Genomic DNA, 14,719 nt, shown 5'->3' with positions numbered 1-14,719 from the left:
ACTTTAAATGGCCATATCTCCTTTGTTTTTTTGTCGAAACGCTTTGAAATCTAAAACATAGTCATGCATTAGGATATTCTACAATATGATTTAGAAAAAAATTCTTGAAATCACATAAAACGTGTGCTGCAATCTGATTGGCTGAAATTGAAATGGCTATGATTCAATTGTTTGCAAAAACAATATATTAAAATGTAGGAAAATTACTATATAGGGATTAACTAGATTTTTTAAAGTGGATTTTTAAAATTTTTATATAGTATATTTAAATATATAGAAATGGAATTTCCAGTATGCACGTTCAATGTTAAAATTTAAATTCTTTTGAAAATTCCAAAAATGAGAGTTGTTATAAAATATATGGAGATAACGAAAAGTATTCAAGCTCAAACGTCCATAAAACAATACAAAATTGGAGCAGAGTCAAACAATGGCAGACCTTTACGTTTACTGAACTAGGCGACCGCAACCTCTTAAACATCAGAGGTTATTGGAATATTTCAGTGTTTTAATGACATTATAAAAGCTGTCCCTTAATGGGGAGATTCTGAGTAAATTTACCTGTTAATTTATTTACAATATTACGTTTATTATCTTGAGGACACACCAGGAAGTTTGTGTGTTGCGTTTTCAAATGTTGCATTTTAAAGCAACCTGGTCAAATAGCAAGCAAATATTTCCACACTAAAACGCTAACATGATTAAATTGAGGAAAATTACTATATAGGGATTAACTAGATTTTTTAAAGTGGATTTTTAAAATTTTTATCTTAATTCGAAATGGAATTTCCAGTATGCACGTTCAAGATCTCATTCTTTTGAAAATTCCAAAAGAGAGTTGTTATAAAATATATGGAGATAACGAAAAGTATTCAAGCTCAAACGTCCATAAAACAATACAAAATTGGAGCAGTCTTACATCGCTCACACCTGCCTTTTGTTACTTGTCATGATTGGGTAATAACGGAAAATCCGTCCGTCGACAACTCAATGTGTACATACTACATTATATAACAATTAGTATGAAAAACGTCAGTCAGCATTTGACTTAATGATGATTTGTATTTGCTGACAAGGTCATTGTATCGACCATAGAATCTGCATTTGACTTAATGATAAATTGTATTTGTTGACAAGGTCATTATCAAAAATGTTATGCAAAACCTTTGCTTTGCAACAAATCATTTATTGCTTAGTACACTTATTAACCATATAAAAATACATGTGTGAATCTTTTACAGCAAAAACATGTTTTAAAAAATCAGGTTTAAATTGATATATAATTCCGTTTGTCTGATCATGGCAAGAAGCACACGGCTAGCATGACTTGTTGATAAAGGATGTTTACTCTTCCATGGCATCTGGTTCCACCTCCAGTGTTTTAAAATTCCATGTTTGCTCTGCTCCAAATTTGCATTGTTTAAATGGACCTTTGAGCATAATTACTGTTCGCTATCTCCATATTTCATCCTATAAAAATCAATAAACCTGTAATAGACAAACATATATACATGACATGCATGTCTGAAGTACTAATGATACATTATGAATGGCATAGATGCCGTCTATAAATGCAGATATGAATAAAATATACAAGGCGTATTTCTTCATAATTATGCAATGTCCATTACGAATACACGACAAGACATGTTAAACGAAACGTTTCTTTATAATCTTCATTTTAAAATATTACGGGAATTCCCATTTTCTTTTGTCTTACGCCACGAGAGATAGATGCCAACATTTTATGTTCAGATGAGCCACTTTAACTGTCACACATTTATAATGTAATCTGCTTTATCAAACAAAATAAACCTGCCTACATCACTTTACATTATATATTTCAATGGTACTTTTTCTAGTTATTTTTTAATTGTTCTCATCAATTACTCTAAATGTCACCAAAAACACAGAAAAATCACTGTGCTTTTTTTTGTAAAATGTCACTGTTATAATTTTTTACTGTTATGCTAAAAAGTTTCTATGGTAATTAAAGGTTTTTAATAAATTGCGATATACCGTTGAAAAAGTGGAATTCGATCAACTGTTATGAGCAGCAGATAACAGGTGGTATCATGCAGATAATGAGGAGATTTAGATACCCCGTGGATAACAAAAGGCTCCGTAAAATAGCTTCAGGCATCTGAAACTAACAGCGTGTATGAAATAAGTTTTTTTTTGTTACAGTTTAACATGTTGCAGATGACATTAGATATTATATGTAGAATTTAAGCAGATATTCTTAGAATATCATGAAAACCTGTACGTTGACTTAACCTTTAGGTAGACGTCTTCAAAAACCGTATGCTAAATAAATCCGTATAGTACAATGTCAATAAATTCTATATATTAATAAATCTTTTTATATACTAGATGACTACTAAGATAACCGATCTAGTAGAAAGGTTTTTAGTATTTGTATAATATACGTTTGACAAGTAGTAACTAATTTTTGTTACGGTAGCCATATTGCAGATTAATTAGTCATTTTAAGCAGTTTCATGGTGCCATTAGTTACATGGTTTGCTGTATATTCCTACAGAAATTAAATGCTGAACGAAGGGAGGGTCTTAATAAAATGTCAACACATGTACATTTATGCATATTTATTAACTTTCAAATTAACTTGTAAAAGTGTTAAATTAATTTATATATGCTTAAGAAAAATATTCATATATTTTTTTCCGCAACCAAAGTTTTAATTGTTTTTTTTTTTCCATTTTATAGCAATTTGATTTCATTGATTCAGAAATTAACAACAAATAATCCAAGGACATGATGATTTTCTATAAACAATTACAGCTAATCTAGAATTATATTTCACCTAGGAATTTTGTTTTGTTTTGCTTGTTTTTTTATATTCCAACACTAAATGACTGGAATAAAATTATTCCAATATTTAATGTCAGAAGTCCAAAAACTCCATTGTACAATTACTTTTGTTCCGAATTTTTGCTCCATCAGGAACACGGAGATTAGATATTTTTCTCTCACAGATTTTATGTCATATTAGGAATGAAAAAACCCCACATAATATCCATAATATCAAACTGGCAACTTTCTGATGAAGTTTTTTTTACTTTTTCCTAAAGTTTGAGAATGTTTGCTGATTATATTTTCTGCCTAACTCTCTCAGGCTTTGCATAATTGAATATTCCTGAAATTTTTCATTGAGATGAACGTGACTTTTTCTCAGTTAAAGCATGTTGGTGGATGAGTAAGCAAATAATCATTACAATTTGGTGAAAGTGTAAAAATAAACTGGCTTATAATTCCAATTGATAAAACCTGCCACTATTAATGTTTCACCCTGCTTTATCGGTGTTAAATCTGTACATTGTATTCATTCTTAAGACTTGCTAAATACGAAGTAAAATGATAATTAAGGTATACATTACTATACAGTTGCTTTGCAGCATTTTACATACCGTTAAGAATAGCATTACGTACGTCATCGTTTTCTTATGAAAAAATAGAGAAATTCTCGATTATTTTATAAAACAACCATAATTTGAAGCAAAAAAATTGATTGACATATTCTTTTCACAGATTTAACGTAATTATCATTTCATATCACTTGAACGAAAACTAGACAGGAAGACGTAACTTTACTATAGCTGGTGAATTTAAATGATCATTTGATTTTTTTGTTTGTTTAACATCCCTCTCGAGAATTTTTCATTAATATAATGGAGACGCCACCACTTGTCGATGGAGAGCTGCTTTGTCCTATACTCGGCTCGTACGGTCACTGAGAATTGAGGAATCTTGTTCGTACCAGCACTTACTGCGACACGCGACTGCGTTTTATACGGTCTCATGCAAAAAGACCGGTCTATACGCCCCACAATGGGATTCGAATCCGCGACGTAAGGATCAACTCTAACTCCGCGACTCTAATTCAGACGCTCTAACCACTGCGCCACGGAGGAAAACATCTATTAAATTTCTTAAACTGAATTATACAGTATTTAAATTATTTTATACCCTTTTAAGTCAAAAAGTTTAAACAACGTTGAAATTTGAACTTAATTAAAATTAAAAATTATCTTTATTTCTTCCAAGTCTATTAAATAATGGTGCTTTAGCTTTTATGATTTAATATGTAAGAAACTTCAGCTCTGATCGAGAGTTGTAAAAGGAAAGATAGAGTCTAACTGACGTGATGAAGTTTATATAGTGAGTCAATAATATGTACATGATTCAGTTCATAATATGTACATGTTATATTTTAAGGAATAACTGTCTTATTTTTCGATTTCATGAAGTGATCAATCGATTGGCTTGCGTGATAATTTGCCGAAGGCGTTTATGCATAAAATTATCACGCAAGCCAATCGATTGATCATCTTCATGAAATTGAAAAATCTGACAGTTATTCCTTATATTTACATGCTTTGATTCCGCCAATCCAGTGCTCCAAGCCCTGCTTCTGTCCAGCTGTTTGTCCCGCCCTGCACGTGTTTTTTTTTGGAACCGCGCCAATACATTGATGGGGAAATAAAGTACATTTACATTTGGTAATTTTATCTCGGACAAAGACATTGGAAATGTAAATATATATATATATATATATATATATATATATATATATATATATATATATATATATATATATATATATATATATATATATATATACACCATAAATACTAATTATTTAACATCATGTACATAGTAGTTTATGTTAAATTATTCAATTAAATAACTTAAAACATTATTTATTCGACATATATTAATTGTTGTCAATGGGATATAATAAAAAAGTTAATAACACTACTAATCTGAAATGCAACACTTTTTTCGATAATAAGATAAACGGATGTTAATTATGGTGAATGAAATTTTATCTAAAAATACAATAGCGCTTGAGTATAAAAACTTCTGCCATTCACAGGTGTTGATACATTTCAACAGTAGTAAAATTGGTCAATTACAAAAAAAATCATCGCAAAATATAACATTTTGTCCAGTAAAATTGAAACTCAAGCAGACCTGTTGATATTACTATACTTTTGTGAGTTTCATCCGCTGTCATCATAATCTATAGTATAAATTAAAACGTGACGGCATTTGCTAAAGGTAATGGCCTTGAAATCAACAGATGTCTACAATATTATTTATTCGACATTGTTTATCAAATTTATTTTTTATAAAAAAAATTCAATTCAATTTATATATATATATATATATATATATATATATATATATATATATATATATATATATATATATATATATTCATTGAAAAAATCTTATTTATCACTGAATAAGTAACAGATTTAATAAAATAAATTAAACAAATGCAGTGTATGCTATTCAGATGTTAACGGTTTATATTTTAGTTGTCGTAAATAATTAATAATTTAATGTACTATTTTTTGCATCTTCTAAATTGTTGCATTCAAATAAAACGATATTAATAATATTGATTTCAAATCCTAAAGCTGTTGTTTGCAAAGAATAATAAATTCAAACTTGTCATTTAATGGAATGATTTATCATTGCTAAACAAATGAAAGGTGAAACATACTAAGTATTTGATTTGCTTGCATATTTTGACATGCATATATACCTTACATTCCTTAATTCAAGCACATTACATTGTTATGTAATACATTACATTGCTTTAAGAATGTGGGCATTAAATAAACATTACCATTACTTTTTTTTTCTTAAAGTAATGCTTTACAATACCATTACTTAATTTCAAGAAAGTTTTCAAAAATTAAAAATACTCTTTGTATTTATTACATATTTATTTGTACATCTTTTTATTATTAATAGGAACTTCGAATGTTTCAATAGCTAATAAGAAAAAAAATCACGTACAACATGCATTGTTTAACTATTAAAGCAATATATCTTTTGAAGCAATATACTTCCTACCCAAAACTAAGACAAGTAAAGTTTATTTTGATCTAGTACCTTAAATTATAATAGAAATATAATGCATTAGCAGACTTGTAAAAAAGGGTTAGACAATATGTAAATTTTCTGCTTTCCAATAAGTAGAATGCCTGTTTTCTATTCCATTTGGTGCAATGGATTTGTTATGGTTAGCTTAAGGTAGACCGGCTCAATTAATGTTTTACAGACACAGTCAGAAATCTTTGGCCGATTTTTAGTACTGCTCAAAACAATGCATTGTTTTATATGTTAGATTACCTTAAAGGCATTGTGTATTTTGATGACAAGGTTGCAAATATAAGTTTACAGTTAACATAAACAATTAGTGTGCTTCATACTAGAATCATCTTTAAAGAAGTTTTTAAAATATCTTTACAATATTCTTTGAAACTAGATTTGATCTAAAATAAGTAAGAAAATTTCTATGTGTGATCACTATACTTTCAACAGAATACAAATATATTTCAACAGATACAGGTAGCTTATTTATCTTTATAGAAATGGAAATCATAGCTCATTTCTATAATTAAAAAAATGGGTATTCGCAAAATAATAATTTGCGAGAACTTTATTTTCGCGTAATTACGTGATACAGTGTGCTCGCGAAAATTTAAGTCTCGCGTATAATAGTATTCATTGTGATTAAATAAAACAATAACCACAATTCGTGAAAATTTTGTCTCGCTAATCAAGATTCAATTACTATCTCGCAAAAATAAGGTGTCGCGAAAATGTTATTGATCTCAGTTATTTTTCTGTCAAATGACATTTTCTTTGCAATTTAATTTTCACACTTATTTCAGTCATAAACTTTTATTTCAAAGAAGATTTAAATAAGTTTGAAATCCTTTGAAATTTAATTCAAGTACGAGGTACACTTATTATGAAAAAAGAAACAATGTATAGTGATGATTGCCACCTTTTGTATATACTGGGACAATTAATTAAACACACAGTGTATAAAGGATTATGTAACAAAGCAGGCAATTGCAATGTATTGTTTTGAGAAATGCTGCAAAAACCAATCCTTTTCTGTTGTCTTAAAAAACAAAGAGCCGGTCTTATTCGAGTCAGTCATGACAATATCATTAATAAGTCCAAAAGGGTAAGAAAACAGACATGATACTTATAGAAAAAACAAAATGTCATTTTTTTTTCAAAAGAGTTCAGGGTTCGGAGTAGGAGTTAAAATGTCTGAAAAGTTTAAGTTCTCTGGCATATGTTGCACATGATTGAATTTTATTTATTTGTTGGTGATGGGTAGATTTCTTCTGAATAGAAAAATGAGACTAAATAAATCTAATTTACAGTTTTGAGTCAACATTGATCACATTGGTAGGATTTTGGTGTTTATAATAATAGTAGCACAAGGTTGTGTACTGACTAATCAAAGTAGTGATGATAATTAAAATGTAATGCAATACCAAGGTAAAGGCCACAAAAATTAACTTTTATGAATACGTTTTAAAATTAGTATTACCATTTCTTATTGATTCAATATATTTCAATAATAATTGATTTATATGTTACAAAACAAGGAAGTGCAATCTCATTCCTCTAAAAAATTAAAAATGTAAAAATTCCAGTAAAACATCAAAGACTGAACAAAATATAAATTTGATCTATACCTCATAAAGGTAAACTCACACCAAAATCAACTCAATCTCTGCAAGGACACACAGGAAAAAAGTGTGAAAAACCAAAAAAAAAAACTGGTTTTCCTTAAAAAATCCAAAAAAAGAAAAACAAACAAACAAACAAACTTAATTTTATGAGAAAATTATTGAAGCAAAACGAAAACTAATCTGATCTGTAACTTTTCAAAATAACCTTACACTCCGATGATGAGCTCAATATCTGTAAGCGTTTAGAAAAAGCTGCGGAAAACTTAGTGGGACAGGCTAAAAGACGAGTAGGAGGACAGAAAACAGACACTTGGGCAGTCTTATAGACGGACAGATGAGGGGAAACCTTAAAGCACCCTCTAATTTCACCGGTGGGGGGCTAATGAGTCTTTTTTGTGTCATGCAATAGAGTTAAATGAACGAACTGACTTTGAAAAAAAGCATTCTGTGGCTGTGCAAACATAACCGCCTACGTGGCTTATTTGATATTATACAGAATTGGGCATTCCATGCTTCAAATAAATAATGGTATACAAAAAATCTAAGTGTCATTTTAAAGGATATTCCCATTAAGTTGCAACACAAAACACCATGCATTTAATGCAGAAAACATGATAGCCCCATTATTTTAAAGATATTTTAGAAAACTCCGCGAAAACAGGAAAATAAGCAAATCATTTAATATATAGATCAGTATATGTTAATTTTCTACATTAAAAAATCGTCAATATTTTACCTAGGAAAAAATATCATCAGTACCTGAAATTCTGAGATTTTATTAAATTTTCAATTTCCATCACTTCCTGCTGAGCGCATGTTTGGTATGGTCGGTCGAGGTGGTACTTACTCTTTAATGACTTCTAATTTCACCTCTGATTTTTTTTTGGAGGTCCGTGTTTTTCTTTTCCGAATTCTTTATGTATCAAAGGACTTTAAGCTTGATAAGTACTCGGTATATTTTAATTTTCTGACCTTATAGAAATCTCCGATTGCATTTTAATGTCTTGAACATATATACACCCGTTAAGTTTATATTTCTGAACACCTTGCGAGTTATAACAGGCAAATTATTTTTTTAAAAAATATTTGCATAATGATGCATACCTAAATGATATACCACTATATCTGTATCTTTCAATATTCCAAATTTGATCTTGATTTCATTGTGCTTATAGTTTAGCATGAAAATGTTAAATGTATTTTTTAAAAAATATATATAAAGAAGAAGAGGAGTAAAAAAAAAATCTAGAAATAAAACTCTACACAAAATGCTGTGAAATCGCAAATTTTCGTGAGGGGGTTAATTTTCGTTGTTTTTGAGGTATGAAGAGACCCACAAATTCATGTCCACCATGAAATGTAAAATGTTACATATAAACTGTAAAATCACATATTTTCGTGGGGTCAAATTTGGTTTGAGTAAAAACTCTTGGTTCGTTGGGATTTGAATTCGTGGATGAGGAATTGTTGAGTAGTTATGTATGTAACATTTTACATTTTGTGGTGGACATGAATTCATGGGTCTCTTCATACCATGAAAACAACGAAAATTAAACCCCATGAAAATTTGTGATTTCACAGTAACTACTGAACAATTCTTCTTCCACGAATTCATATCCCCACGAACCAAGAGTTTTACTCAAACCACGAAAATTTGACCCCACGAAAATATGTCGATTTTACAGTAGGCCTATTCATAAGACTTATGAGTGCAAAGTGATAATATTTGGAAAGTATAGAACGCTCTAAAGAATCTTTAAAGGAAACAGTCATGAACAGAAAAAATGCTTAAATTTCACTCAATATTATATCATATTGGCATTTTATTCATTTATCATAAAATACAAAGTAGATTTTTTGTTGATTTTTTTTAGCTTTCAAAACTACAATTTATTAATGTAAAAATAGTTATTTTAGTTGTTCTTTGAGAATTTATTTTTATTTGTATTCCTGTTTTAATGATAAGATTGGCAAGCATAAAATATAAAGTTGACATGTTTCTGCCTTGTCTATATTTAAAAAACACACCTTGTTGAAAAAAAAAAATTCAAAGCAATGCAAAAAAGATTGTATCGTGTGCAAATTCAGAGAATTTGACGTCATTTGTAGTTAAATGTATCTTGGTCATTTAAACCTAGAGCACGCGCACTCAAGCCGTTCGATTTTCGTGTCGTGTTTTGGGATAGAACGAGGAATCAACGCATAAAAATAAAAATACAATACAAACCACTTTGTGGTTATATTGACTTCAGAATGACTTTGTTAAATTGCATCGATCCAGCTGAAGCCAGACTAATTTAATGAAAAATATTTGTTCGTCAATAAACGGTTGTTTTTTAATTAAATTTCAGTTTTAAAAAAATATACAAATTAATATCCCTTCGAAGATAAATTTATCAATCATATGTTTACAACAAAATGAAGAAATAAATGCTATAACGCTGATACAGGTACACCAAGTAACCTAGAGCGTATTCTAGATAGTGTGTAAATGTGACCTATTTCAATGTTTACAATATCCCAGTTAGGAGGAGGGGCGGAGTTTTAAATCAACCAATCAAAATTGGATTGACGTAAGGGTTTTTCCAAATACAGTCGTCCTACACTTTTTATAAAGAATACTTTCCGAGAGTATACGAATGGGTCCCTTTTATTTTGTTTAACAGATTTTTCATTGATTCAATAGTCACGTGTTCTACTACGGAATATATGTTTTCTCGGTTAATGTTAAACTCTAACAGTTTGATTCTATGTTTCATATCATAAAGACGGACAAATAACATATCTTAAGTATGCATACCGGTAGGAATTTATCTGCAAACAATACATTTATTTATACTTGATATTTATGCAATTTCTAGATATGGACATTTTATTATTTTAAAGACATTTTATGCTATTTCTTTTTTTTCAGAATTTTCAGCACTTAATCAGTATCTTGAAGCAAGCCAATTTGCCCAAGAAGCTACAATGGACTTTCATGTAGATCAGAAGGTAATGCGATTATACGTTATAATTTTTTTTTAATTTTATTTTTTGTTTTTGCTTGACATGTTGTTACAATACATCTTGATTTCTTATAGGTTCCCCAGAAAACCTGTATTCTCGGATCAGAAAGTTTGAACTACCCAAACATTGTTAGTGAAGGACAGTTTACTTGCTCACTGAACAATTTCTTAGAAAATATGGGAGAATTTGCCCCCAGATCACACACTGTTGTGCCTGTTATGGAGACACCCCAAGAATTCCAAAATCCAGAGAGTCCCAAAAGTTTCATCGATATGGACAGTCATAATGATCCGACAGATCATGACATTTCATTATATGATCCAAACTGTGTTGTGAAAACGGAAAAAAATTACGTGCCATGTTCGATGTCTTCAATAAACACCGTTTCAAATCTACCGAACTTTTGTAGTATAAACAATGAACCCTACGTCCCGCCTGTAAAGACGGAAACATTGGAATCTCTCTCATGTGGAGATCAGTTTGGAAGTTGTGATATAGGCTCCGCTGTTGTTCTGGCTCTGAAGAATGAAATTAATCAAGTTTGCAGAATATTGGGAATTTCACCAGGTATGGACTTAACCCTTTTGAGAGGATTTTTAAGACAAACACGAAAAAATCATGCTGTTTATATTTTATATTGAAAAACACTGCCCTAATGATGGGATGGGTGCGTGTATAAACAACGTTTGCTATGTTTAAACGTGATATTACTCTTAGAGTACATGAAATCAATAAAAACCGAAAAAATCAGTCAATTAGAACGAATAGCTTTTGCGAAAATATAACTTAAGATTTGATTAATGATAACAATAATGACACTGCACACATCAGTTAGCAGAGTAATATTTTTTAATCGGTAGACCATGACGCTCTGTGTGCAGTTTTCAGTCTATTTATCTTGTGTATTTGAAGTAGCAATCGGCTCTTACCTGTAGTATGTTTCAAGGTATTGAACTTTTTTCATTGTATTTTATTAGATCCACGTATGTGGTCTGAATCCGATGTTCAGAGGTGGATGGAATGGCATGGCAATCAGTTCCAGGCATCTTATGGCGTCACAGAGGCTTTCAGAATGTGTGGAGCACAGTTATGCCGACTGAGTAGTGAAGATTTTAGAAGAAGATCTCCCGAGGCAGGAGCCAATTTGTATGCACAACTGGATGTTTGGAAAAATGGTATAAAATAAAATCCTTACATTAAATTAAAATACCTTTTCGACATTGAATATAAATGTATCACGGTTACACAAAATTCCAATAAAATTCAGATGTATAATACCTGTCATTGTTAGTTTCGTATAAATCCTAGACTTTCATAAATGTGACTAAAATTTCATTTCATTCCTTTAATTTGATCAATCTAAATTTTTTTGCTCACACATTTCATGCCTTTTCCAGCTTGCAGTTTGCCAAATCCGCAAATAAAGCAGACGACACCAGATTTTTATTATCCGCCAGCGCCCCAAGAGTCCTTCGTGCCAGCGTCTCTCTCCCCCACTCCCAGTGTAGCCAGCGAAGAAAGCTACCGTAGCAGTTCGCCGATCAGTTCTCATTCAGATGAAGAAGTCACCACACCGAATTGTAAGTGTATAAAGAAGATTCCTTTGTGTAAGAAAAACAACCAAAACAAATAAATTCATTCTTCTTTCACGTGATTGTTTTCTTACCTGTCCTATTTATTAAATCTGTTGTAGATCATAGTAATGTAAACAGTGGAAAACAAACAATCCATCTGTGGGAGTTTTTAAAGGAACTTCTACTGCAACCAGACAATTACAGTGGCTGTATCAAATGGGTTAGTCGTACTGATGGTATTTTCAAAATTGAAGATTCATCTCGTGTTGCTAGGCTTTGGGGAAAACGAAAGAATCGACCAGCCATGAACTACGATAAACTGAGCAGGTCTATTCGCCAATATTACAAGAAGGGGATCATAAAGAAGACAGAGCATTCCAAGCGACTTGTGTACCAATTCTGTCAACCCTATCTCTGAAAAGAAACATTTTACTAATCAGTCAATTTTAAGGACTTTCCCCAAAATGTCCATTTCACGCTTTCTGCGTGATTCATTAAAATGGTTACTGTTTAGTAATTCACGTTATGTTCCATAGTTTCCAGTTTCCCCATTGTGACTGGCTTATATAATTGATGTATTCCTAAAAACTGGCAGCTGTTGTTTCATGTTGCTCTGGTGCAGGCACCAGTTGATATCTCATAGAGTGCTGGCACCAACTGATATCTCATTGTGACATATTCATCTGAGATAGGTAGATTTTTTAATATTATTCTTGCCACACTTCTTACCCGGTGGCCATAATGCTATGTATTTGAATTCCACTACACAGGCAAATTAAAACATTGCTTGTGTTTGTTTTTTATATAATTATGTATGTTGTAAGAGTAAATGGTATCTGAGGCGTTTTCTTCTCAATTGTATTTATATTTGTTAGATATTGATTATTATTCTTTTAATTTTTTTTTCTAGATATTGCTAAATGCTGATAATTGATTTTCTCATACTTAGTTTTATCTATAGTACTGCAATTGAAGGCATTTATGTGATATTTGAAAATAATATGACCATATTTTAACATGTTTCCAGACAATAAATCAATTTGAAAACATGCATAAACTTTCTTCTTGACTACACATGGAGTCTTCTTTCTTTTCAATATAACGACAAGTTATGGAGATGACAGAGTCCGAAAGACGCAATAGGCATTGAAGAAAAAAAATTCCGCAAGATATTTCTTTTGAGTAAAAACTTGTTTAATGAAATGTTTAACTTGTAAAACTTGTTTAAATTTCCAAGAATCATTTTGAATTTTTTCCCACAGCTATTCTCTTTTGAATTTCTATACGAAGTGTTCGCATATTTTTCTTAACAGAATATTTTATTTTCAATCACTGTAAATAAATTGTGAAAAAATATGTGTATAATTTAGTAAATTTATTCTGAATTCCGGGAATTTCCCTAAAAAATAGTGACTGTAAAAAAAAATATTGCATAATTGTTTGATTAATCTTATGTACTCAGTCTGACAATGAGGACTAAACCAATCCCAGTGACAATGTCAGACATTGCATTAATTAACGTAATTCTTATAACAAATTTGTTAATTTTATGTTATTTCATCAGCTGACATCCAAGACTTTTTCTGTCTGTTTACAAACATTTATTCCATCCAAAGTTGTTCTATCTGTAAACAAGCATTTTCATGTATTCCAGTTCGAAAACATGGATTTTTATAAAACTAGCTTTTACGCTAAATAATTCATAATTGCATGTATATGATTTTATAAGAGAAAAAAATAATTTAATACTATTTAACCAGCTGATATCCTAACCTCTGCCTGTAAACAAACAATCTCAACTGTAGGAATTATGTATTTTTTTTCTGTTTAAACTAAAGTCGGTTTTATGAAATTAACTACTAAGGTAAACATTTCATAAAATTATTTATTGACGGAATATAATATTTTTTTCAGGATATGAATTTGCTGTTATAATTAAATTCTAATTTTTAAAATTAATTTTCCTTTTCATTGTTAGTAAAATGAACGACGAATATGAATATTTGAAAAATGCATATTTCATTTTTTTTAATTCATTGTTTTGTTTTGAACATATTTTATTGAAAGAATCAAATGGATTAGAAACAAATTCTTATAACTTACTAGTTCCTCTCCATAAATATAACAATGTGTCATGCAAATAATACACTAAAATATAATATTTATAATATTTCCAAGTGATATAAGTTAATAGCAAGTCAATTTAAAATCTACGTGTTTCAGTAATAAATCTATGGACAGCAGCAAAAATATTATTATTAGTTGATACAGGCAAATCTCTATCACCCCATATTAACAGGTTAGTGTCAATTGTTACCAATTCTTCAAGCATGAACAGGTGGTTAAAAAGATTGTTTCTACAAGCAAAAAAAAAAAATAATGGTAAACATCTTCATACTTTCCACATGAACAAAGAGGACTGTTGATAATATTGCGTTTATATATAGATCATAATTAAGTAAAGAGTTGTGTCTTAGTTTAGTATGAAGTATGTTTGTGTAGCGTTTGCCAAAAGAAAAATACGTTGGCGGATTGATGATTTTTGTACAAGCTCTAATTCATTGGGAACCATCTTATCTCCTTTAAAGTTTAAGGAGATTT

At 30.2% G+C, this 14,719-nt stretch overlaps 1 protein-coding gene across 3 annotated transcripts in view; it reads left to right on the top strand.

The window, feature by feature from the left end:
• LOC134238022 (SAM pointed domain-containing Ets transcription factor-like) overlaps nt 1-13,251 on the top strand; it is a 33,337-nt gene extending 20,086 nt beyond the window's left edge. The window contains exons 1-6 of one of the 3 annotated variants that reach the window (XM_062720154.1): nt 10,189-10,325; nt 10,450-10,529; nt 10,619-11,111; nt 11,522-11,719; nt 11,942-12,124; nt 12,238-13,251. In XM_062720154.1, the coding sequence (XP_062576138.1) occupies nt 10,506-10,529; nt 10,619-11,111; nt 11,522-11,719; nt 11,942-12,124; nt 12,238-12,536 (1,197 nt within the window). In that variant the 5' untranslated portion in view covers nt 10,189-10,325; nt 10,450-10,505 and the 3' untranslated portion in view covers nt 12,537-13,251. Of the gene's footprint in view, nt 1-10,188; nt 10,338-10,449; nt 10,530-10,618; nt 11,112-11,521; nt 11,720-11,941; nt 12,125-12,237 lie in introns of those variants that run through there. The other 2 variants (XM_062720152.1, XM_062720155.1) reach the window with 2 other exon arrangements.
• Nucleotides 13,252-14,719: the final 1,468 nt, after the last annotated feature.

Source organism: Saccostrea cucullata, unplaced genomic scaffold (genome assembly GCF_032062105.1).
Source record: "Saccostrea cucullata isolate Sc308-1 unplaced genomic scaffold, CSIRO_AGI_Scuc_v1 ctg40, whole genome shotgun sequence".
Lineage (NCBI taxonomy): Eukaryota > Metazoa > Mollusca > Bivalvia > Ostreida > Ostreidae > Saccostrea > Saccostrea cuccullata.
Note: the sequence above shows the minus strand (reverse complement) of the source record. Positions and strands in the feature narration are given on the sequence as shown.